At 38.0% G+C, this 27,995-nt stretch overlaps 1 protein-coding gene across 2 annotated transcripts in view; it reads left to right on the forward strand.

Annotated features, from left to right (window-relative positions):
* Positions 1–27,995, forward strand: part of LOC116177970 (mediator of RNA polymerase II transcription subunit 13) — a 73,405-nt gene that overhangs the window by 8,226 nt on the left and 37,184 nt on the right. For both annotated transcript variants that reach the window (XM_031497171.1, XM_031497172.1), the window contains exon 2: positions 21,899–22,196. In XM_031497171.1, the coding sequence (XP_031353031.1) occupies positions 21,899–22,196 (298 nt within the window). The remainder of the gene's footprint in view (positions 1–21,898; positions 22,197–27,995) is intronic.

Here is a 27,995-nt window from a genome sequence, read left to right on the forward strand (position 1 = left end):
TGGTATAAAGCGCCCTTAAATCTATTGCGTGTTTAATTAAACTGACCTGATCTTGTATCGCTTATATATTGATTTAATTAAGTCTTGTAAATAAATAAATTGCATTCAAATTAGTGTAATATTTATTTTAACGATATGCTAGCGGCTAGGAGATACGCCTGGTTTTTTCTCCGTAGAAAAGGTGGGTGTTTTAGATAATAATAATAATAATCTTTAATTCCTCAGATTAAATCACAAACAGCAGGAAAAATATAAACAATATGAAGATCCTGCATTAATCATATTCAGGTGCGTCCTCTCATTAGAGGCATCATCAATAAATTCTTGTACTGAGTAAAAATAATTATCTTTTTCGTTTTGTTTTTGAATAAGGAGTGGTTCATTTCTTTATAGCGTTCCGGAATACAAAATATTGAAGCGGTGTAAAATGGAGGATGTTCATGTTTTGGAATCGAGATTTTATTTTTGCCTCTCGTGTTGTGGGTCAGGAATTTGACGGCGGATGAGAGGTCATAAATATAAAGCAAAAAGAGAACTGGACCAAGGCCGTTTTGTAAAGTGTACTCCTTTGAAGTCCTGGTATTGTATACAGGGTGGGAATGTTGTATGGAACATTTTTATAATTAGTGGTGTCAGTGGCGTACTTCTGCATGTTCAAAGGGGGCATTTTTTGTTAAATAGCAACCACTATTTTTCATTACATATTAAAAAGTACACTTTTTTTGGTATAGCAGAAAAAACATATATTACATAATCCTCGACATAATCAAATTTAAGAGAAAAACTCAAATTAAGGAAAATACTTTGTTAATTTATTTCAACATTTTACCAGTGGCGGCTCGTAAGCTGCGTAGAAGGTAGTGCCAAATTGTGCCCTCCTCCCCATTATTTTAATAGTTACAAATTTTTGTTTTCATATTATTCCAGTTATTTAGATTTTGAGTATAATTCGAATATTTATAATGCAAGTGACGGAAACAAATCTAGCCCCTTTAATTTCTTTGGAGGCTTGTTTCATGATAAGTATACTTCAAGCATGCATTCCAGTAATTCATTTTGTGTTGTTTTAGATGAGAATTAGCGGATTTTTTTGACAAAAAATTATATGGAAAGTGTTACTTTTTTCACGATTTGTACTATCCGTTTCCATGGCGTTTAGTCTGATCTATAAACAATAGCAACATTTTATTTGCAGTTGTATTAATGAGGCCGAACTCCGAAGTATCATTTTCAGCAATAGTTGTACAAATAACTATTCAAATCTTTATCTAAACAAGTAGGTACCCAAATTTATTAATTCCCTGAATACCTACTCCTTTATTTTCGGATTTATCGCTATTGTCGTGTGGTCCTCTTAAAGAAGATTCAGACACATTTCGTTTTTTAACGATATTTAAGTCCGGTAACGGCCTGCTTTATTTAAAGTCTATTTTCCAGAGAATGCATGGAAAAAGGTTTATTTAAATGATTTTTTAATTTGTGTATTTTACGTAACAATTAATCCGGGAAGTGTAATCTTACACAGAAGTAAAAAAAATTGTTTGACTTATCACGACTGAAACAAGGAAAACGGCGCAAAGCATAGTAATACACGCACACATTATTCAATTGTGCTTATGAGCCAAACTTCTGATGGCTCAAGTTGTACGTATTAAAACGCTACTTCGGTTTCGCTCCTCCGACCCCTCTACTCCCCGCGGAAGTCCACACTTGTAGGAAAATACGAGCCAGTTTCAGTTTGGCACGGCTCGACCGTATTTGAAGTCCACGGATAAGCACAAATGAATTTTTCTTGGTACCTAATTTATCAAATCATTTACTTTTTTTGTTTTAAGGTTTTAAAACACAATTACGTACTCTAGTGAGCACAATTAATAATAGTTAATTATATTTTAAGAATTGATAATTAGCAGGTTCCTTGAGGTGGTGCCATGGCTCCTTGGCTCTTTATAGAGAGCCGCCCCTGCATTTTACCAGTTTTTTAGGATATTTAAAAAAAGCAACATAACATATTCGTGATGCAATATTTACTTAGAAAATGTATGAATTCTATCATGCCATGTGCCATATCACTTAGCACACAGAAAATACCTACAAAAACTTGTTCAATGTTTCGTTTTGAAGGTTTACTTTTGCGCAATACGATCTCCCCGCGTAATGCAACAGGCACCGCGCACCCTGACAGCACACGGCATGCTAGATATAGATAAGTTTTCAATAAGTTGCATCGATTTCCGGTTAAGCCAGAAATGATACCGAAAGTTTGACTATTGACGATCGGATAGATCGGAATGTCATAAAATTTATATTTGACACATTTTTCGTAGCTCGACAAATATCTCGAACGCACTGTATATAACATAGTATTTCCTACCTTGAACATCGATATATGGAAGTCGTGTATTTCGCCTTTGTTGCCTAGCGCACGAAGCGACGATGCTTGTCAAATAGTAGGTGTACATATTTTGGCGGTACGCGTCAACTCGCCAAGGGCGACTCGCCACCGGACCACTCGCCACCGACTGACTCGCCAACGGGACAACTCGCCACCGCGACAACTCGTCACTGCGACAACTCGCCAACGAAATATTTTTCCCTGTTTAATGTGTCATTCAAATAACGATGTGATTGTCAAATTTTCTGTTCAAATAATAACTTGCAGAAGATGTCATTATATCAAAATGCAGTAATAGAAACAGGTATAGGCGGTTGGGTCTTCATTCAAATATTGACTACAATTTTTCCATAAACTTTTTTACAAAATTTGGGAAATTGACTATTGCATTTGTGGGATGCATTTGTATGACACATTAAACAGGGAAAAATATTTCGTTGGCGAGTTGTCGCATTGGCGAGTTGTCGCGGTGGCGAGTTGTCCCATTGGCGAGTTGTCGCGTCGTTGGCGAATTGTCCCGTTGGCGAGTTGTCCCATTGGCTAGTCGGTCGGTGGCGAGTCGCCCTTGGCGAGTTGACCGTGTCCCTTATTTTGGTGGGGTGGACCAGTCTTTGGGAGCGCGCTGTTTTGGCTTCAAATTTGCCGTTGAAGTAGCACCCTCACATAACACGTTTCTGCTCGCGTTTCTGTGTCTATACCTCGGTCTATACTTTTTCAATTCAATATTAATTAAATTTGTTTCTATACTTTTTCAATTCAATATTAATTAAATTTGTTTCTGTGACAGTAGGTATGGGGTAAGGGCCTGGGAAAATGGTTCGGCAGTTGGTTCAGAGTGCCATATTTCGCCAGTTGATTTGGGTGCTCGGTCAAGATCGGTTTCCGAGCCAACTGCCGAGAATATGACCGAGCACCTCGGACCAATTGTCCGATTTTCTCATGTTCCAAAAAAAGTTCCCAGGCTCAAGTGATCCCGAGAGTCACCCCATATCAACTTGTGACTATGCCTCTACGATAAAAATTTAATTAAACCAAAATTTTAATACCCAGCGCAGCTCTGTACGATGCAAAAAAGGGGCGTTTTTTTTAGAAAATCGTAAATATCTCGGAAACGGCTCAACTTTGGGGGCCCAAAAATTGTCTTTTTTGTCATAAAAAAACCTTAAAAAAATGCTCCTCCAAATTTCAGACCCCTGCGACTTTTTTTCGCAAAAATAAAATGTTTTTCATTTTCGCCTAAAATGAATAGTTTTACCACAAATTGCACTTTCCATCCCTTTCGACCTGGTTTGGATCAGGAACTAATTTTTTTTTATCAAAAAATATTATATAGGCTAGACTAAAAGTTATTTTATTAACGTGTGAGTGAAAACCGAAAATTGCGATTTCGTTTTTATTTTTTTCTGATTTTTTCTATTTGAATAGATACAAAAAAATTTAAAAAACACTACTTATGTCTTTGCCACTTTTTGAGCTCGACAAGATAACGTTGAGAGATTTTTAATACAACGTTTGTTAACGCCGTATTATTATATTTTATATTGCTAAGATATAAACTAGATGGAGTAAGTGTGGCTTTATTAATGTTAATACAATTTGAATGCGAAGAGTGGGGCAAAAGAGAAAAATTTCCCACATTCGAAAAGCTGCATCGAATCGTGTTTGTTTTGAAGCAATATACTTTTCCAAGTTTGAAAATCAATTCCATTTTTTTTTGTAAACTCGGTAGTGCTGGACGAATTCAACCTTTCCTTATTGTAACCCTTGATCTCCTTATTCCCCCCCCCCCATGCATTGTAATTGGGCGCCCAGCACCGACTGAATCGTAAGTAGATTTATATTTTTTCCATATATTTTGTGTTTTGAATTTATCCAAAAAAATATACAACGTTTCGTTTCGCAGTAATTATCATCAACTGTCTTTCTTTATATGGCCCGTAAAAAAAGTACATACTGTATCGAGTAGCATTTTTTATTGCCAATACAACGATGTACGGCACACAAGAAAAAAACAACAGTTGAAAACTGTTGGTTTCAACAGGATGGGGCACCTGCGCACAACGACCTAATCGTGCGAGAATACCTATTGAACATATTTTTCATTTTCTAGGCAATTTGAAGATCGGTCCTTCAGTTCAGAAAGTATCCTCCGCGTACTAAAGTGAGTCATATAACTTCGCCTGTAGTTAGTTGAAAATGTCGCAAATAACAAACAATTTACGATTTTTGAAAAACTTTTCAGACTCGTCATTTCCATGTTCACCAAATTTCGTCGAAATCAGAATTTTTTTTCGCAAATTTCACCATTTTTTGAGAGTGGCTCCCAAACGAAACACGTGTTTAGTTGGAAAAAGTGCTAGCTTTGATCCCCTCTACCACCCAATTTTTTTTTACATACTTATATGTAACACCCTGTATAACATTTGAATGTTTAGTAAATTTTTTGATTTTTTGGCACAAATGTTTTCATTCTTTTGCGATTTCTTTTACAGAATTTAAATTTGAAAAATCATACATGGAAAAGTCTGGATTTTTTGAAATGCTTTCTTTAGCATTTCGATTTGCCCCTTTCACCATAATTTCAAATTGTACGACTTTGGCCTCCCAAGTAATAAATTTAAAAAAAAAAATTGCGATTTCAAAATTCTTAATAAGGAAGTATATAGCGATGCCACTGTCAAGCTTGAATACCCTGTATCTCTCACCTTTACAGAGTCCGAATGGCGATCCACGAATTTTAACCACCCTGTACAGTGTACTGTGATCTGTTCAAAATTCAGCGTGCGATACAAGTCGATTTTTGGTGGGATTATGGGTGATTTCTCTGCAGAGATTTCGGGAAAGGGTCATACGTGCATATTTTTCCGATACCCTCATACCAATTACGCGTTTCCTTCGCGATCCTTTGCGTGTGAAAATTTACTGCAACATAAAACAAACATTTTTAATTTAATTTAAACTTGAGATTTTTATTAGGCGGCGTTGACTGGAAAACTTCGTTTTCAGACTAGACCTTTGCATTGCTGAAGACAATATCGAAATTATAAAACGGAGTTTGCTGGAGGGCGTGCCAGCTTTTTTATCATGAACATTTGTCACTACAAATATTTTTATTTATTTTATTAGAAAAGTACTCATTGCTAATGGGATGGGTTTTTAATTTTGGTATCTTTAATGCGAGCGCGTAAGTTCCGCAATTCCAATTCTTAGACTGTATCCGCTCGTAATTTAAGTAATGGAGCAAAAAAATATATCGCAACTACCAAAATTTACAATTCGGCGGTTTATAGTGGTCCGGGATCGGATAATATATTTTTTTATGAGTTACGGGTTCAACGGAAACCTTCCCGTCTCATTTCCGTAACGCGTCGTAAAAAGAGATCAAATCCGAAGAAGTCGCGAAGTTTACGTCGACGTCGAATTTTGCCATGCAGCAGCAGCGTCGAGCCGCGACCACGTTGTTTGCGTCAATCAATACCGGGCATCGCGCAAGGGTTTCTCGCACCCTACATTTCGCTAAAACACCCCTCGTCGCTGGCGCTGGCTCTCTCGCACACCCCTTCAACGCCGCATGTCGATGCCCACACGCTATCGTTACATTTTTGTCGGCCTCTCTCTTCTTTTTTTCTCACGTGATTCGGAGACATGTGGGTGATTGTATTTCGTTCGCCCCTTAAATAATCTATCTTCATCTCGTTATACTCTTTTTTTTTACGGCGGTTGATGGGCGCAAATTTGTCCCTCATGGCGACGAGGTGGAACACCATTGGTTCTGTTTGATCGCATCTGTCCACGTGACCTTAACAAAAATCAATTTTGTAGTGAAAAGTGAAAATCGTTCGAGCGTCTCTTCAAGTAGCAGTGGCGTACCGCACTTTGATCAAAATTAAATTTGGCTAAATAATTTGTTGTAGCGATGTTTGACGAATACGAAAGCCGATTGTCGGACCCAGAATTTTCGACAGGACACTAACCATTCATGAAAAAGGAATGTTCGATGAACGATTCACGCTAAACGTATTTATCGCTATTAATGAAACGACGCGCAGACAGTAATTCGATCCGCTCATTCTAAAAGGTATATAATAAAAGCAGACCCGTGACCTACGACTTTTGATTGTGCCCAATACGTATTCAAATAAGTGTGTCAAATAAATGGAGTGGACGAGGGAGTGGAGGAGGGGACCAAATCAAACATTTTTGGCATGTAAACTAAGGGGTTACGTTTCCCAAAATTCGCGTTCCTACCCAACCCTCCATTTGCGCATGAGCGTCGACAATATTATTCGAAAAGTCATTTTTTGTGGATTTTCGAGGATTGCAATTTTTAAAATTTTCAAAAACTAACTTTTGATTTGTTGTTTTCAAATCAAAAAACTCAGAATTGAGTACGAGATCGGAGCAAAATTTGAAAGAGCGCAGCGCCAGAATCCTAGAAACAGGTGATCTTTTGATCTCTGTGTGTATTATAGTTGGTCAGAAAAAATTTAAAAAGCATTAAGCTTATACTTAGTTTCGTGCAGCAGAGTTAAAAATATAATCGAGTCCCCTTCATTTTTACGTATACAGGGTGTTAATACAAAGTCGTTACACCCGAAAACGGCAGTTGGAACTCATGAAAAAACAACTTTTCTTAGTTCCAATCTCTGTTCCAATTTTTGATTTGGTGCCCCGGTTTGAAATAATTGGCGTTCTCTTTTTTTGAGAAATTGTCAAAACTCCGTTATTTTAAGGACTATTGAAAAAAACAAAATTTTCAGCTCTCTAAAACATTTGTACTTGCGCTTATTTTTTATTTTTTCAAATAATAAAATGGCGATCGAAAAAAGATTTTTTAGTAAAACATAAAATCTCTAAAATTGACACATTTCCAGCAAAAAAATTTGTAAAAACTTTTCTACGTTTCATTCGAGGTTTCAATCATTTTTTGCATCAATTCCAAACTTTTCTAGACCGCACCGGGCGTTTTTAAGAAATTCGCATTTCTGAATTGCATTTTATGCATCACAATATTTTTATTGCACACATCTAGGTTTCCATGACGAACAAAAGTTGGATTGTCAAAAAGCAATTTCTTGATTATTTGGAAATGTTAATTACTTAGTTTCCGAATATTTTTAATTTTAAATATCACAAAAAAGAAAGAACGTTAAAACACATGTGAATAAAACAAATAAGTCATATAATATACATATAAATAAATAATACAGATAACCAAGAAATTGCCGTTTTAAGCAATCCTGCTATCTTTTGTTCGCCATGGAAACCTTGATACCTGCAATAAAAACATTTTAATGTATAAAATGCAAATTGCAAATAATATTTAATACTCGATTTAATATAAATACAATAAGTGATCCATCAAAATTTAGGACATTTTACGCTCTTTTCAAAAACTCCAAAATATATAGGGTGGTTCATATGAAAAAATATAGTTTAGGGTCGTATAAGAAAAAGTAAACATTCTGTATAAAAACTGTGTATCGCAATGGATTCTACATAAAAAAGTGCTTTAAGGAAGATTTTGCCAAAATCAATTATCTTTAGTAATAAGAAACTTATGGGGCATTATGGAAATCGACTAAATTTGAGAAACGTCCTCTAGCGGCCAAACCAATTAGTGATAGCTGAATTCTGTTTTTGTGAGTAATTATCTCTTTAAAATTGGGCCCCAGACACTTAGGTCCATTTTTTCCCATCTCTTAAATAAAATGAAGGGTATTTCTATAAGAAAGTGTCCAATTTGGGCCACCCTGTACATGCACATTTTCGACAATTTGATTTTGAACACATTTTACATTTACATAAATCCCTACACATTGTCAAAATTTGTTGCGTGTTTTCAAAATTATCAGCGTCAATTTGAAAGTTTTTCAAAACTTAAATTCTGTCATTGAAAAGAACCATCAATGAATCATTTTGAGATTTTGTCAGCGTCTAACTACACCAAAATACTAAACATTGAATAACAAGCATTTTTTTTCTGACTTACATAATAAACAATTTTTAACATTTTGGTGTAGTAGGCGTTGATAAAATCTCATTTATTGATCGTTCCTTTAAATGACATAATAATGACTCATTTTGTGTCATACATCGTTGTATTCGTAATAAAAAATGCTACTCAATACTTTTTTCCGATCCATATAAAAATATGAAATGGTTCCTCAAAGACGAAGCCTCGCAGTGAAAATCTCTGAGCACCATCTTGTAGAGCTTAAAAAGTCCTTAAGGAAGTGTCATTTGTTTTTTGACATCTTTTCAAACATGGCCACAAAAAATAACAACGAATATCAGTTTTTTTCGGATGTGTTCGGAACTTATCGGAATTTCCGAATTTTTGTGATGGTTTTGTCCGCCTTCACCAATCGATTTCTACGAGTTCAAGGATCAGTGCTATTGAATATGAGCTGGTTTTCGAACCGATCATTTTATTAAGCCCAAAAAGCCGCAACTTTTGTCTAAATTATCCGACTGTGTATCTCTTCCGATTTCCCCGTTCATTCTTATCTGAACACACTGTATACATGTATATAATTTAATTCAAATATATGAAAGACAACAAAAGATCTTATAAGGCACCGGATAAAATATAAAATAAAAAGTGAAGGTCATGGGTCCAATCTTCGTAATTTAACTTTCCTCGGGCAGTCATCGCTTTCGGAACTGGAACTATCGCTTTGCGAAGTGGAACTATCGCTTTGCGAAGTGGAACTATCATTATCAGATATATCTTCCGATAAAGAGATGTCGCCGTCACTGGTACTAGCGTTATCATGACCTGCCGAGTTATGGTCACCGCTGAAATACTCATCCGAGTCACTTTGTGAAACTGCTAATGCATCCACTTTGCTAGTGGCAGTCTTCGGCGCTACCTCATTTCGTTCCGCTATCGTCGCCATTCGACGACTTATGTACTCCTCGCTTCGGGTATCCACAAGTTGATTGATGTAGTTATCCAAGACGATCGTTCTCGACCGATGTCTAATTTCGGCCCTGCAAAAAGGACAAACGTTCTTGGTCTGACACCACCGGTCGATGCAGTATTGGCAGAACGTGTGCGAGCAGGACAGCGTTACGGCTTTGATGAAGAGATGTGAGCAGATGCTACAGATCAGTTCGTTCTCGGCGGTTTCCATTGCTGTTTTTCGGGTAGTAATTTGACAGTACCCTTGTTTGACAGTGTCAAAGCATGCACACACGTCCGTGATTACTATCGATATCTCATGTCACTCCTCGCGACATTCCTTTTCGTGTGTACAATTATAAAATTGAAGTTGGGTTAACAGCCGGTTACAGTTGAGCGACATTTGCCGGGGGCTAGATGCGAAAATGTCGATGGAGTTGGAAATGCCAAAGAAGTCGAGAGAGGAAAGGATATTGAGAAAAGCAAAGCATGATTGATTCGGAAGATTTGACAGACAAAGACGAACAATCCGCAAAGAAACCGAATCCTAACAATCAAAACACCAGATGCAATTGCCAGAGACGAAGAAACCAATCACTGCCCAGAAGAATATGTGGTCGAGGAAATTTGGGGAGCTCAAGATTCGAATGAGCCAAAATATAACGGTTTCGAAACGATAAAGTCACTGAAAACTGATGACGCCAAAGAAACACAATAGATTTTTGCTACTAAAATAAGACTGTTTACTCCGGTTTACTCTTCACTAATTTTTAGAATTCGACAAAAAACAACCAGTGTATTTAGCGATTTTTTTCAATATCTTAGTTTGAGACTAAGGAGGAGCGATCCTCAGAACATGAAGATCCAGCTCTAAGTAAAATTGTCATATACACCTTATATGCACTCAATCCGTGAACACACTGTATATTTGAATACGTTTTATTATCTTTATTATCTATCGCACAATTGCAATTTGTTTGCGCGCTGCCGGTTTCAAAATTACGAAGGAATCAAATTCGGAGGGGGCCAACTTCACGACTGCCCCCCAAATTTACAAATTTCTTTTTTTTTCTTGCGATCGTTTGCGCTCCCAATACCTTCGTTCGCGCCCCCGTCGTTTTTGAGTTATTCCAAATACAAAATTCTATACTGGCCGCCCATTTTTCAAATTTGGCGGTTTTTTCCTTTTGATCGTTTGCGTTTCGTTTGCGTGGAATTGCATTTTGTTTGTGCGTGGCCGGTTTCAAAATTACGAAGGAATCAAATTTGGGGGTGCCAACTTCACGACTGCCCCCCATGTTTACAAATTTGACATTTTTCCCCTTGTGATCGTTTGCGCTTAGTTTGCGCTCCCAATACCTTCGTTTCCGCCCCCGTCGTTTTCCAGTTATTCCAAATACAAAATTCCATAATTGTTCAAATTTGATTATTTTATTTTAATTATGTAGTTGGGTTTTGTATCATTCTATTACAATAATAAGCACGGACAGTGTTTATTCAGTAAACATACAAGAAAGCTATGGGCCGGTAAGTTCTTCAAATTCTTTTTTAAGTATCTTTAACTGTACTGTAACATTAACTCTAACAAATATAAATGTGGGTACATTTTCGATCATAGCCATGTAAATGATTGTAAAACTTGTGAAATTTCCGAGTTTAATTTGGACGTAAAAATAGTAAGCTTAGATTCTGCTGTCGCTGTAGTCCGTTCTGAAATTCATTTTATTTTGCGCTCCGCGTCCCATTTTCAATAAGATTGACAAATATCATTAGAATGCACAATAATTTGTTGCACTTTATTTACCATTAAAGAGGAAAGAAGGAAAGAGGATTAAGTAGGCGCGGCGCGTCTTGGTAGTAAAAACAACAAATTTCTGTTTCTAAGTAGGTACTTATCGGTCTCGTATTTAAAGTCGTCACTGTCACTTGTCAGCGTCTTTGGCATATTTTTTGTATTAGTAAAATGACTCCTCTCCCACGTCCTATAAACTGCACTTTTGTGTACCTACATAGTAATAAATGTTATTTAGTCTGCTCAACTGAGTGAGTTAAATCTTAAATGTCAATTTCAAAATAAATACGTACTCCTGCTTTTTTATCCACTTCGACCACTGAATTGCTGATAGTATCATTGTCTGCGTCTCCCACATGATCATATCCCATGACACCTTTTTAAATTATTTTACTCTATGATTCTGATCATTTATTTCTGGGGGGTCTTTTTTCTCGGAAACGGTCGGTCGTGCTCATGCAAGTTATGAAGCACTAAGAGGCACTAACGTAGCACTAACAATTAGTACTTGTCCGGTCGTTAGTGCTTTCAACGAGGGTAGGAAGTCAGCACTACATAAGGGGGGGGGGGGTCGTTTTCTCGGAAACGGTCGGTCGTGCTGATGCAAGTTATGAAGCACTAAGAGGCACTAACGAAGCACTAACTATGTGATCATGTACCGTCGTTAGTGCTTTCAATGACCGTGCTAACTTCACGGACCTCAAATGATCAAAAGAAAAAAAATGGCAAATTTGAAAAATGGGGGGTCAGTATGGAATTTTGTATTTGATATAACGACGGGGGCGCGAACGAAGGTATTGGGAGCACAAACATGCGCAAACTCTCACAAGAAAAAAAGTGAAATTTATAAACTTGGGGGGCAGTCGTGAAGTTGCCCCTCCCCCGAATTTGATTTTTTCGTAATTTTGAAACCGGCAGCGCGCAAACAAAATGCAATTGTGCGCAAACGAAGCGCAATCCATTTCATTCACGAAAATTTATGCTTTCTAAAGTTCCCCCAACTTATGTCACCTGTGTGAACTGGGCCCCCCGCCCAGTTCACACAGGTATAAGTGACATTCATTTGCTATCCTTTAAAGTGACTTTGTGCCCTTAGGTGAGTGAGGGTGGGGGAGAGGTTTTAAGGAATATTAGAGCAAAAGGTTGTACGACGATGAGTGAAGTGCGTGTAACTTCGAATGCAGCGCATTTTGAAGAATTATTGTGGATGATTCCCTGCACAGACTACCGGATTTCGTTGAAAAAGTGTGCTCCGGGGAGAATAAAAATAATGGGCGTACGAACGAAATTCGTGTTGATAATTGAGAATGACCGGTTATTGCGATAGGTCGCGGGTATTTATTTCGCCAAGGTCGGAATACGTCAAAATAATACGCGCAAATCAAATAAAGATGAGAAAAATTTGTTTGGAATTTGGTCCACTTTCTCCTCGAGGTTTATTTACCTTTGTAGTTAGCAGATTACGGCGGTAAGGATTTGCCGCACTTTTTTAATGGCACCGACTAGCCCGCTCGGCTGTCATCGGATCCAACAGGTTGTTTGATTGTGTTCTTTCGCTCATTTGTTTTTACTGCGCCTCTTATCGAACTCCTCCAGATTGCGGTTTCAATAAACCGCCGGCCGTGGCAAATATTTTCGCTTTTGTCTTCGTAAACAAAATGTCGTAACCGCAAAGAACATAAATAGGATTGGGCGTGCAGTTGTTCGCCAGACGTCGTTTACATTGCATGTCTCCGCGGGGATGATTCAGAAGCAACGTTGCATAAGTCGACTTCCTCCGATTTCGCAAACTTTTGGTCGATTTCCATCTAATCGGACGATAGAAAGTATCTACGTGCGGGAGGTTGCGTCGAAGGAGGGGTGCGCGCTCATGTGGCCGAAACGAAGCCACGCCACGACAATTGCGGAGCAAGGCACATACACACGCAATCGATATACCGGTTCCCTCCTTGACCCGCTAAGTATGTCACTGTAGACAAATTTAATATTACAACGTAAATATTACTTTGTAGGCATGTAATCGTGTTACGGTAACGGTTGCGCCCACGGCGACGTTACGTAAAACGAATCTACCCCCCTCGGATTACGCGCAATCTGCGACCCTCCTTCGCAACGTTCCGCACATCTTCATGTGATTAGATCAGAAAGTCCGCCACCACTACTGACCTACAAATCGCGCTTTGTCATGATCATGATACTTCAAGTTCGATAAGTCACGATTGTTTAGAGAGCCTTGAAAATGTGGAAGTGCCGATAGAATTTCTGTCAAAATTTTCAATGTGCCGTCTGCCCTTCGCTTTAGTCCAAATCCGAGACATTCGATATGAGGGTGAGACAGAAGCCGTACGCCACTGTCTGGAGTTTAAAATACAGGCAAGGTCATGTACGACCCCCGAATATTTCCATTCGTTAATACGATCATTGGAAGCGTGCATAAAATTTTGGAAATGTGCAAGAAATTTCGAAAATACGTAATAGCTAGGTACGGAAAATGTAACTTTGATTTGCATCTACCTGCACATACTGACTAACTTATTCTTTTTTTGATATCTTTTTATTATACAGGGTGTCCAATTTGATGTCGGACTATATGTCTCCACAGGATGATATTGCAAAAAAAGTACAAAATTTATTTGTCCAAGTGTGCCTGGAAAGGTATTCTCACACGATTAGGGCGATGTGCGCGGGTACACCATCCTGTTGAAACCAACAGGTTCCAACTTTTGTTTTTTTGTGTGTCTGATATCGTTGTATTCGTAATAAAAAATGTTACTCAATTAATGTACTTTTTTTATGGACCATATGAAAAAATGAAATTGATGGTTTATCCGGAACGAAACGTATTGAAAATCTGTCAACGCACAGATTCGTTCATATTATTTGAATTCAAGGTCAATGTTATTTTGTTTCAAATTTGTTTAATGTTTGATTTTGTTTATTTAATTAATTTGTAATTGTAAAGGTGCATTACGTTTTAAAACATGACGTTTAATCAATTGCGTGTTATTTTAAAAGGTTATTTCCGTTCAGTGCGATAAGGGTTCGTTATCACTATACAAAGCTAATTAGTTTCAAGATGAGCAGATGATTTTTTCTCCGATGAAAACGCAAGTGGCCAATTATCCAAAGACGCGCGTTAAGTTAATCAAGGAAAGTAGATGCGGAAAGGAAGGAGATTTTAAATAGAAGAGACAAACGGGAAACATTGCTTTTTGGTCAAACTTTTTGTGTGGTGGGTGCTCTGTTCTGTGGTCTCCCGTAATTGAAGTGATAATGAAGAATTTGTTAACTAATTCTTTGGAATTGTGGGAGTGATCAAGGCTGATGAGTTTCTCCAATTAACAAAGTTATGCCATTATTGAGGTTTTTCGTAGTAGCAGATATCAGACGAGCATGGAGACATGTCAGAATTTTCATGGAAAAGGGTTTCATATAGCATTAGACCGAGAGCCCGCGTAGAAAATACATCGTCATGGGTACAAAAGGTTTGATGTAACCAAGCAGTAGAATGTCACCGTGCGATTCCAAAATCGCCCGTCTGCCGGCCGGCGGCGGTCAACTTAGCGCGGGGGCGAATTTTGAAAACTGTTCCAAATCACATAATACATCGTCATTGGTACACGTATGATTTTTTGCAATCTGATCCGGAAATATGTACAAAATTCGTAGTTGCAACGGCAGACGATGTATCTGGGCAACTTTTCCGAGCAGACGCGATTAAAAACATTAAAAAATTATTAAATACCTCGTCATAAGGTACACGCTCGAATTATAGCTTAAAATAAAGCTCTTTGAATGTAGAATTTGGGAAAACTAACGAAAACGCGGCAGACGGTCGTATAACTATAGCAGACGCCTTTGAAATTTATAGCTCGATCTGCGTTTAACGCATTACTCCCCGTGCGATAAAGCGAGAGCGCTGTCACACAAGCACGCTCTGTCGTATAGGTACTTGTAAAAACGGAACTACAGCTGAAAGTAGGTAAAATGTAGGCATGCCACAAATAATGGGATTTATGAAATTTTCTCAACTGTCACAAAACATGACCAAAAATATGAAAACATATATTTCTACACTAGGTATACATGTAGGTAAATGCAGTATTAATATGTAAATAACGACTAACACAAGCTACAAAACGTTATATAAAAAAGTGTTTGGAAATTGGAATGCAAATATAGAATATAGAAAACGAATCTCATCACCAAAACTAGCAACAAAACAACAAAAAAGAAGAAAATTCATATCTGGGATAGGTATTCTGAAAGATAAATATAGTTCCTATTAATACTGTAATACACATGTATTTGGGAATACATCATATTATCGGCTTCACTCGTCTTCATCACTGGAGGATATATACAATCTTTCATCTTCCGGTATATATTCGGCATCGGATGTGTCATTAGTTATGCATATTTCTTCCAGAGTTGAAGGCGTTTGTGGACCTACAAACCACTGAGGATACAATTTGTCATCGAGCAGCACCCAGCCGTGTTCTGTAGGATTGTAGAAACTGATATTCGCGTTGCACTGCACCACAGAGCACAGATTTGGTTAACACGTTTTATTTTACAGTGCAAAACATCTCTGCAAGGAGGCAGTAGACTGCCATCAAACTTTTTGAGACTGTCTAATGGATTAGTATGTTCATGTTTTGGTTTGTAATGATTTAATAATGTGTCAAATCTGGCTTCATTAATACATGCACCGGAACTGACCAGTGAACAAATAAGCGGCATTAAACATTTCTTATGCAAAATGTATAATCAACCCAATTATGAAAATATTAATGAAGCCAGATTTGACACATTATTGAATCATTACAAACCAAAACATGAACATACTAATCCATTAGACAGTCTCAAAAAGTTTGATGGCAGTCTACTGCCTCCTTGCAGAGATGTTTTGCACTGTAAAATAAAACGTGTTAACCAAATCTGTGCTCTGTGGTGCAGTGCAACGCGAATATCAGTTTCTACAATCCTACAGAACACGGCTGGGTGCTGCTCGATGACAAATTGTATCCTCAGTGGTTTGTAGGTCCACAAACGCCTTCAACTCTGGAAGAAATATGCATAACTAATGACACATCCGATGCCGAATATATACCGGAAGATGAAAGATTGTATATATCCTCCAGTGATGAAGACGAGTGAAGCCGATAATATGATGTAAGTATTCCCAAATACATGTGTATTATAGTATTAGTAAGAGAATACTATAATTTAGTTTCAGAATACCTATCCCAGATATGAATTTTCTTCTTTTTTGTTGTTTTGTTGCTAGTTTTGGTGATGAGATTCGTTTTCTATATTCTATATTTGCATTCCAATTTCCAAACACTTTTTTATATAACGTTTTGTAGCTTGTGTTAGTCGTTATTTACATATTAATACTGCATTTACCTACCATGTATACCTAGTGTAGAAATATATGTTTTCATATTTTTGGTCATGTTTTGTGACAGTTGAGAAAATTTCATAAATCCCATTATTTGTGGCATGCCTACATTTTACCTACTTTCAGCTGTAGTTCCGTTTTTGCAAGTACCTATACGACAGAGCGTGCTTGTGTGACAGCGCTCTCGCTTTATCGCACGGGGAGTAATGCGTTAAACGCAGATCGAGCTATAAATTTCAAAGGCGTCTGCTATAGTTATACGACCGTCTGCCGTGTTTTCGTTAGTTTTCCCAAATTCTACATTCAAAGAGCTTTATTTTAAGCTATAATTCGAGCGTGTACCTTATGACGAGGTATTTAATAATTTTTTAATGTTTTTAATCGCGTCTGCTCGGAAAAGTTGCCCAGATACATCGTCTGCCGTTGCAACTACGAATTGGGTACATATTTCCGGATCAGATTGCCAAAAATCATACGTGTACCAATGACGATGTATTATGTGATTTGGAACAGTTTTCAAAATTCGCCCCCGCGCTAAGTTGACCGCCGCCGGCCGGCAGACGGGCGATTTTGGAATCGCACGGTGACATTCTACTGTTTGGTTACATCAAACCTTTTGTACCCATGACGATGTATTTTCTACGCGGGCTCTCGGTCTACATGTTATGGAAATTCTGATAACAGATTCAGCTTTTCCGAAAAATAGAAAGTGCTAACGGGAACCGTTTGCGCCCGTTTAGGATAACGAAACGAAAACGAAATTTGACATCTTTAGTTTTTCGGTGATAAGTCACTTTAAAAGATGTTTCAAAAATTTCATTTTTAGTAATAGAAATGGGAACTTAACCCCAATTTAACATACTCTGTATCGCTCACCGTTACGGAGGTTCCATTGGTGAGTCATGAATTTGAACCGCCCTGTACAAACCATGTAATAAAATATGGAGACATAATTTAAACAATATCCATCTATGATATGATCTAAATCTACCCTACCTTAACCCTCGACAACGGATCATAAAATGCTCCACATCCGCTTTCCTTATGTATCGCCGCTGACTAATCTTCTATGGTGCCTCGATGTCTATCTGGATTTTTAGAATATTCGCTACATCAAAAATATTGTTTGAGGTTTTCTTACAAGTTTTTTGTTTTTAGAAACAGGATCTTTTGGAAGTTGGAAGTTCCTACATATCGTTTAAAAACCTTATTCTGAAATATGTTCATTAGGGTATCTACACCTCTCTCCCCACATCCAATTTTTTAGCACCATAATTAGGTGCCAATAACAAAAAGTTGGTGCTTTGGCCGTTTGGAAAAAAAAAGGATTGGATGTGGATGGCGCTTAACATTAATGTAGCCCTCCCTGCCCCATCGGAATTTTCTTCTTTCGCGTGCTTTCCTGTTCAGCTATCTGCAGAAAAATACCATGTTGTAAAGCTTCTGACCAGAACTCTTGAAGAGGTCTTTCTAAAAACATTTTTTCTTTCGGTTTTTCCTTGAAAATAGTCTTACAAAAACTTGAGAAAGTTTACAAAAAACGATTTTATTAATTTATATTTTATTTAATTCAATTTACTTTAGTGAGTAGGTGGCACTCCCTCAACTGTTCTCTTTTAATTAACATATTATCAACGGATAATCCGAAACTTCAGATTGAACAAATCATATGAAATTGTTATGAATAAGTTAAAAAAATGTAAGTATAAATTCAAGTTTGTAATTTCCGAGGTAATTTCTTTCGGGCCCACATTCGTTTTACTAATTTTGGGGGTTCCAGCTTAATATTAAGCTAGCATCCCAAATTTAAAAAAAAAACAGTACCATGTAAATTCCAGACTGTAGCAATAAATGCGATTACACTTATCAAAATTCAAAAGTCGATAGTGGGAGTAACGAAGAGTAAAGTGCCACCACAATTCCCTTAATTTTTCCCTTTTCCGTGATTTTAAATCGCAATATACATAATGATATAATCGAGGATATAATAGATGGCGCCAAAGCGAAAACTAGTACGCCTCTTATACCGTCGACTTCAGGCAAGGAGGTGAAAAAATAGACGGTGAAACGTATGCCCGCGAAGGTTTCTAATGTAGTAAACGTGAGAGCGGGACGTCTGGGCGAAGGAAGGTCACTGCACCGCCGAAACCGAGCTGGTGTCCTATGCGCGAACGGGACATTAAAATACTATTATTGGGTTTAGTACTGCTATGTGCAATAACATCTGTCCAGGTACAACAAATTACAAAAAATTTTGACTACAACATTTGCCAAGCCACAAAACAAGCTTTGATGCAATTTCAAATGTTAGTGACTTTTTGGTGGTAGATAACTTCACTTTATCGAATACTTGGGAAAACCTTAAAGAAATGCCCCACTGCTCAGTAGACACAACACTCAAACTACTTCTCTATTCATACTAGAACAGATCTCTTTTATAACGACAAAATGAAATCTCTTAGAACACTATCTAGAGTCTACACCTCGATCAACACTTTATTCTACAAGAATTTTACAATCACCAAGACTGACTGTCTTTCACCAAAATGCTAAATAAAAAGCCCCGTTTTTCGTCTGCTACGCATATTTAACGACTCTTCCCTTTAATAAACTTTATGATGCTCCTTTATCATTTTGTTAACTAAACTTCAGTATGCGTCTTCGATAAACTTAATACCTGTGTTTACTATCGGCGAATACCTCCTTCAACTTAATTAGCTGTCACGGAGCGATGTTCGGATTTAGAAAACACTTAACACAATTACTTCCGGATGCCCCTAATCCTTCCTAACACAATCCAACTTTACATCAAATCAAAACAAAATACAAGACGATTATTTAAACAAAATTATACATCTAATAATTCCAATACAAATCAACATTGACATCAAATTTAAGTATGATAGAAATTGTGTTCAATCTAAACTAGCGACCACATTTAACCTTAAAAAAAGTTTACATTTTCAGGGTAACCCATCGTTGCTATAGGTGCTGGTATTCTCGAAGAATTTTTTGGGATTCTGAATCGCCCGCGTGCTTATTTCTAAACGGCAGACGCGTCGGCGTGCATGCGACAATTGACCCTTCCCCACAACTATTTCGGAATGCGAAGTCAGCTTAATAACTATCGAATGTGTGCCGTAATGGTTTAGTGGCAAGGATACTCGGCTTGTAACCGGGTAGCTCGGGTTCGATTCTTTGCATGAAAAGTTTTTTTTTTAAATTTTTTTACAAAAATATATATCCCAATTCAACGGAGATTATTTGTAGGTTTAAGATCGACTCCCCCACCCTCATCGCGCTCGCTCGTCTTCTGACGCCGCGATAAAAAGCTTCTATTTATCACGACACTTGCATTATTCTTACATTTCGATTTAAACATTAAATAGATCACACAAAGCAAACAACTGTAGCGACCTTTGATCTATTGACCCTAAATTCAAGGGTTCTTTCTTGGACCAGAATAACCTATACTAAATTTGAACCCTCTAGCTGGGACGCTAGATTTTTCGAATTTCTTGAATTTTTTGTGATGCTTCGAGTACTGGAGATTATTTGGTTTTTTGCCATATTCAAGTGTTTTCTTTTGATTTTCCCAAATTACTGTACCAGACGACCTTCAAATTTTTCGTCTTACAGAGCCCCCCCCCCCCCCCCCCTCTACTGGTTTGCGATGCATTCAGCCTAATGGAATTGTTTGTTAGTGGCTCAGTTTCATTAGAATTTTTAGTATAATGCCTCGTTGGCAGTTCACTTTGTATAAGGTGGTTCAAATTCGTGGCTCATCATTGGGATCTTCGTAATCGTGAGAGATACAGGGTACGTTAAATGGGGGCAAAGTTGGCTCTTTTTCGTTTTAAAAAACGCATTTAAAATTTTTGAAAAATCGTTGAAAATACTTGAGGTATCACCGAAAAACTGAAAATGTTCAAAATTTCGTTTTCGGAAGTGGACGGTTCCCCGAGTCAAGGTAAGGCTTATATGCTCGATTTTCCGTCGTCTGTCTGTTCCATCGAGATCTCGACACCTGGGCCACCTAGAGACTTAGGGTTTTCGCTAATTTGATAGTTACTACGGTCTACATTTGGCCGTTACTCATCATTTACATGTGTTACGCGGCAACACCCACGAGTGGGTTTTTGAAACATTTTTTATTTCTTATGGGCGCCAGGTTGGATGTTTACGGAATGAGATGGAGGAAAAAAAATAATGATGTGCCATACTATACATAAATTTACAAAATAAGTCAAATCTTTTGGATTCATTCTCTGGTAACTAGATTAGATTTGTAAAAGTGTAGAGTGTGCCACATTTTCTTTTTTTGTAAAAATCCAATATGGCGCCTATAAGAATGTAGTACTTCTATCTAGAGTGGTATGAAAATTCTAATAACAGATTCTCCAAAAAAAGTCTCTATAAAAGGTGCGAACGAGAACCGACCATTTCCGAATGAAGAAAAATGAAAATTGACATTTTCAATTTTTCGGTGATAACCATTTTTTCCTCGTTTTTTTTTAGTATCAGTAATAATCGAAATATCGATGGACCACTTATCGTTATCAATTATTGTATTAGATTCAAGTTTCAAGCCCTGCGTGAGTTGAATGGTTGAAATGTGAAAATGTGTACAGAATGTTTCCAAATTTATTAAAAGGAATTTTGTTTTTCGAGTGGGACCTAGTACATAGGTACCTATTTCTGGCAAGATTTTAATTGTTACCGTCATAACTTTACATAGAAAGTGATCAGGTCCTTGACTCAATTTTTAATTTTATTATGGCAAACGTAATTTTTTTCCTTTGACACTTCAAAGAGTATCGGGGTTACATATTTACCCAGAATCATACCCACTTGATCCCTGTTCCCTCCCATACTTCGTCTTCTCCCTTAACTATCGTGTTACATTTGCGCCATTTTTAGATAAGCGCCCTCGGATTTTTTAAACAACAAATTATTCTGTCTCACTCGAAGCTTTGCAATGCGGAAAAAAAACTCGAAACTATTTCCGCATCGCCGTCGTTTTCTTTTTTGTAAACACGGCGCACGTGCGCTCAAATGGGAACTTGCGTACGTGATTAATCAAACGCGTCCGAATGGAATGCCGAATGCGTTGTAAAACTGTTTGTGCGACGTTCCTCAAGGGCGCCTTTCGGGATCGCTATTATTTTCGTAAAGCGCGTCGACCATTTACGCCCCGCTGTTAAGAGATTAATCTCGTAACCTGTTGCTGTCGGGTCTCGGATAATCGAATGAGGTCGTTTGCTTTCGACTTTATAATAGAGACACTACTACTTTACTACTAGCGCAGAGATATCAAATGCTGAAGAAGTATTTATGTTTGCCCTTTTAATGGCTTTAAAACTCAACAAGTTTTGATCGACTTCTCTTTTTCTTTTTCAGACTGAACTTTCCGGTATTAAATGGCGTAAGCTTGTGTGGTGCGATGGCGGAGGGGGTGGAGGTGAACCATTGGACGATCCGGTACTACGAAGTTATGCACGCTGTTTAGCCGCCGATATTTTGTGCGTGTGGAGACGCGTGTCGGCGCCGAGACCCGAAACGCTCTTCGATCTGGGCCCACCTACACCTACGCAACCACCACCACTTAGTCTCGCCGCCGCTAAAGAATTATGGATATTTTGGTACGGAGAGGAGCCCGATTTGGCCGTGCTCGTCGCGCCCGAATTGATAACAACCGGTAAGGGAGTGTGTGCGAGTTTTCAATTTTCAATGGGGTGCATGCAGCAAGCAACCCCACACATACGCGCGGTATCACTTCGTGGGTGGTATCGGCAGGACGCATGCAGCGGTGTGCCGTATTGATCAAGAATGCGACGGCGACGGTTGCTTCGCTAATGTGCGAATCGTTGCAAAATTCCATCCCTTATTTTGCAAGCGGCACTCGAACGTGCCGTCTTTGTTTGCCGATCTGCGCCAACCTTGATTTTGGTGCTTTGACGTAAATGACACCGTGCCACGGAAAATTCGGTCATTTTTTCTGTTCGATCCAAGAGAGCAGAAGATAACAATTAATTGCCGATTACGTAGAGCTTAGACTAAGCGATCGCCCTTCACCTTTTTCATTCAAAATTTGTTACACGAAACATTTGCTCCCTTGCAACATTGGGAGAGTGGGACGAACGGACAAACGAAATTATATTGAATGTAATAACAGTCGTGAGTTATTGTTATGAGAAGTAATCACTGCGAAAATTTTGTTCGTCCGTCTTAGCGCTTAAGATCGCTGCATTCAGACCTCACATAAAACTATTTTTCATCAAATATATCGCGCATTTCCGTCTTAGTCCACGGGATTACGTTCTTGGTTTTAAATTCCAGGGGAGAGTAGATCGGTCCATGTGGGTGTAAGTGGTAAATGGCGAGATGGGATCGACTAAAATTTAAGTAAAATAATAGATACCGTGATTATTTAATTGGAATTTTTCTATTAGAAAAGATGCTATGAATATGGGGCACACGTAAATAGTACCCCCCCCCCTCCCCCTCTTCTAAATGTAAAACTGCTTGAGATATTGATTTAAAATTTGGGAGAAAGATAGATAGATAGATACTTTTATTTCCACGTTCAGTCGAAGAATTTGAAAAAAAAGCTTCAAATGATTCAAAAAAGTACATTTCAAAAAAGATTTTTGGAATTTTTCGAGAGGCAAATCACTGTGGAATTTTCGTGTCCTATTAAAATTCATGGAATTGTTATAACATTTATCAAATTCCTTTACGAGCTGTAATATGGGGGAGCCCAATAGTGGATTTTGGGATTTACTCGACCGCGTTAGATTAAAGTAAGGTGGGTTGACTACGTGTTGAAAAGTGTGCAGTTCAATAATTTGACGATTTGAGCGTGACGTGAAGGAGTGGGAAGGTCATAAACTTGCAAAAAAACGTTACGTTGACATTCTCGAGCGCGTTGGAATTCTTTTTTCAAAGAAGGTCATTCAAGAATAACAGAAATAATATAATCTGCCGATTTCCACACGCCAAAGTGGAACAAACCGTCAATAAAGTTAATTGCGTTCAGCAAGTGAAGCATATGTCAGTTGAGTGAGATAGGCGGGTCGTGTTATAAATAATACTCGAATAAATCCCGTTTTCTACCCTACCGTACAGCCTCCCCATCATGCAAACCGGAAGATTAACATACCCCCAATATCAGGGACACGTGGGTCATATGCACTATCAATATCTGACGCGTTTTGGTATTTTCATGTAACTATTTTGTTGTACATTATTAAAAAAGTGTATACGCTCCCCCCAGCGGCGGGGTGATGTACAACATAATTCGTTCTTTCTATCATTGAATCTACAAAGTTCAATAGGTCCCTACCATATCCCCATTTAGCATCATGGGCTCCCCTACTACTATAATTGAGGTTGTGGCTTACTTTATCTTGATTTTTATATAATTACCTGGAACCATTAAACATTTTTGTTTTTGAAGTGAGTCTTTCTGATCGCACGGGACTTAATTCATCTCCAGACTCCATGTCACAAGGTCACAAGACGCCATGTGGAATGGCGATCTTCTGCACGTTTTTTAAGAGCGCTTCTTTTAAGATAAGATCCAGCTCAATCGGACGGGATTCTGTAACCCACATAAATGTCAATCCTTAATTATACTTAATCAGTTAGTCGGAATGAAATCTCCAAATTCGGCAGTCCAACAACGTCCTTTTGTCTCCTTGAACTGCACGACCTTGCCGATTTAAATCCTGGATTTTCGTATACCATCAGATCAGATTGACTCGCTTTCGTCTTGCCTGGCAAGAGAGCTTTCGTCGGCTGTAAAAAGAATTTAAATATTCCTACAGGAACGGTTGCAAAAAGGATATTAACTACGAATTACTTTCGTTATCGGCGGGAAGAAAATAATGAAACACACGAATCTCACTCCCTGTTTCCTAGAGCAAATAAGTAAATTCAGGACCTACTTAGTAACGAAGCGTCCAACTTAAAACGCTTCTAGATACCTAGTGTTCAGCAAAGGTCGACTTCACAAATATACGGTATGGTCATAACTTTCGGTATGAAACTTCAGAACGGAAAACGGGTGCTTTCTGTGTTTCGTTACAATATGCTATTTTTTAATTAAAATATATAGGGTGTTCCATTTACAAAAAAGAGGTTCGATAACTTTTTTACCTAACTCCTTATTCTTATTTTGAAAACGCCAGTTTATTCAACTATCAAGGAAACTTACGAATATTGAATCATAGGTGGTTCCAATCGGTGTGTCTTCAAAACGCGTATTTCCGAAGTGGGGGCATTTTTTACTCCAATGCATTACCTCTCTTACTCGAGTGCGGGTGGTATAAAAGAACGCCTGTAACGCTGTAAAAGTAACTAAAACCCTGTACATTTATAACACCAGCGCAAATTTTACTGTTTTTCACTTTGGCATCAGTCTTGAGACTGAAACTAAACACAATTCATTCCGTCATATAGTAAACAGAAATAATGAGCTACACCTGCTCTGTCGCCGGGAACTAATCCTTTATCGGCTTGGTGTTGCTTGTTCTAGCTAGAGGGATCATTACTATAGTCACAGAATCTTATTGTGAAGCGTGCAACTTGGCCTCAGAGTTTGACGACAAATTACCACTTCAATAGCAATAAATCGTTTTCGTTGGACAAACTTTTACGCCCCCAGGTTTTCTGTGGATGGTCAAATTAGACTAAAATTGTCAAAAAAACATTTTTACCTGGAGCTTGTTGCGTCGAATTTGCTTGCTGCCTTGCCGCCCCTTTAGAACCCTTAACTGGAAGATTTCGTTTTTGTTTTTAAATTTTCGGAAAAAAATGAAATTTTTCAAAATCGTTTTTATTTTTTTACTGAAGTTATTTCAAAACCATCATCAACTTTGTTTTTTCTTATGGAAGCCATTTTTTTTTCAATTTCAAAACGCCATTTTATTAAGTAAGTACCAAAATACGCAACTTTGCCAAATTTAAGCTACCTACCAATCGGTGGCCCTCGAATTTGGAACAGTCTGTATAGCTTTGCGTTTCAAAATGTTTCAGTATCGATCAAAATTGGTGGGTAGACGACCCACACGAATTTTCCTTAATTTGCACGTACGTCATCGCTGTATTCTGACGTCATCCCTGAGTACGTTTACATAGCATCTTGCAATCAATGAAAGAGCAGTTATACGAACAGTGCTGCATTGTAAATTGTAAAATTGTCGCAACGTAAAAAGTCCCTTTTCACAAAAGTTTTATTTTTTAAATAACGTACGACTGCTTCAAAAACCTATATTTTGGGAAAGACAATATTCCCCAAAAACAGAATTGATGGCGTGCGCGCAAACTAAGGAAAATTCGTTATAGGTATATCGGTCGTGATATCGGTTTGGTCTCGGGTTTGGTGGGGAATGCCAACTTTCTTTAAACTAATTTTTTGAGTAAATATAAACTGTGTTAGAACCCCTAAGAACTTCCCTATAACCATTTGAGCGGCATCATCCCTTAATTAATAATATTAGATTTATGATATTTCGGATGACAAATCAATAAAAGGAAACCCAGAAAATGCGCCTTATCAATCTGTTCAGAATACAGATGTTTCAAAACGGGGACAACAAGTTTTGAATGGAACATTAAACATTTTACGATACGTACATTTTATTAGCAATTAATTACTATATTAACCTTTGTTCCGCATAATTTTGATTTCGTTATTTCCTTTCAGCAATTTGGTTAGGGAGAAAAATCCCATTTCTCTCATTTGAAAAGATGATGATTTCTTGTATCCGATGCACACGATACCGTGATGTTTTCGACATGTCAATGACCTTCATATTATAAACTGTGCAACTTTATGGGTTATGAGTTACGTAAACGCGATGTTTTTGTTAAGTAATTTCTCGAATGGGTTTGCAATGATCGGACGAAACGTTACATAAAATTCCATTGATACATTCTTGGGTGATGTTCACGCCTAAAAGCAGCTGCAATTCGAAGCCCGAAGGCCGCCGCTGGTTTTATTCCCGCGCACTGCTCGCGTGACGTCACGCGCACGTCACACTGACGTAGCGCGCCTACTTCAATCGAACGTGCTAATAGCGTCGAGTATTTTTAATCGTCGCTCGTTATTATCAAAAAAAAGTGCACTCTTGCGCGGTATGCGAGTGCATGCCCTCCGACGTATGACAAAATCGTTTCGTAAATTTCGTTATAATTTACGGTAGTAAAACGGTTAACTGTTGCATGCGGCACATTAAAGTTCTCCCACTAGAAAAACGAAGACGAGTTTAACATTGCTCAAGTTGAGGATTTCACTGTAGGTTCATCAACCTGCCGCGGGCCGTAGAAAATTATTGTAGATCGCCGCCTTTAATTGTCTCGTGTATTTTCCGCCACCGTGTGCGAATCCGATAAATAGGTAGATGATTAAATGAATACTAGAAACACCTGTTGCAATTGAATCGGTATCCAATTTTCCCGCAAACGCACGAGAAATAACGAGAACAAACGTCACAAAGCTAATAAGAAAATAGAAAGTTTTCACTAAATCAGATTGGAAGAAATCCATTGTTTAATTTTTTTCTAGGTGAACCAAACCGTGCGCGCGTTCTGTCGAGAATTTTTCTTAATGAGACGTAGATACAGTTACACAACGAGCGCGAAATAGGTAGCAACACCACCTAGTGAAAACGAGCTCAAGGTTATCACTTCAATTGCGTCAATCAAAAGAATTTGTAATTTATAAAGACCAGGTGATTATTTGATGATTCGAATCTTTGGTATGCCTGTATTGTTATCGTTGTCAAACATGTCTCGAAATAAACGCAATGTTGTCATGTTTCAAACTTGGGATGTGCACGTGCCCTCTCCGTACGTGCGCCGCTCGCCTCGAATGGAACTACGAATGCAAATCGCCATCGATTTAGCCGGCATCTTTTTCTATTGCACGTTGACGGAATATTAAAAAAATTGTCGATAGATAAACCCCGATATCGAGATACCGGAAGACGACGATTGCGTTACCGAGATAAATTTAAAGAAAACACCTTGTTTTTTGTTCCCTCCAGTCGCCATTTGTTTAGTTTCAGATTAGGATTACAGCTATGATGTGATACTGATAAGATTGAATTAGTAAACGCCACTTACGGCGTTTGCACATTCTCACGGAGCATTATCTATTAAAAAACATAATGTCAGATTTTCTGAATGCTTTACTATTTCTGAAGTAGGTATTCCGAGTATTCTTACGAGTATTCCCGGAATACACTTACACTTTTTTAGGTCACGTCTGATCCGGCCGTCCGTCCCGTCCGTTTTTAGGCCAGTCAAATAAGGAAAAATAGCGGAAATAATTGAAAGAAAGCTGAAAATTGGTATAGAGGTACATTAGGGCTTGTATTCGAACATACTAAAAGTCGGGACCAAAACTCCAATGGCTCGAGCCGCCATCTTGGAAAAAAGGTGCTCCAAATCATTTTTTCGCTGATATCTCGGTAACCGTGCATTCTAACAA

This window comes from Photinus pyralis, unplaced genomic scaffold, assembly GCF_008802855.1.
Source record: "Photinus pyralis isolate 1611_PpyrPB1 unplaced genomic scaffold, Ppyr1.3 Ppyr1.4_LG8, whole genome shotgun sequence".
NCBI classification, from domain to species: Eukaryota; Metazoa; Arthropoda; class Insecta; order Coleoptera; family Lampyridae; genus Photinus; species Photinus pyralis.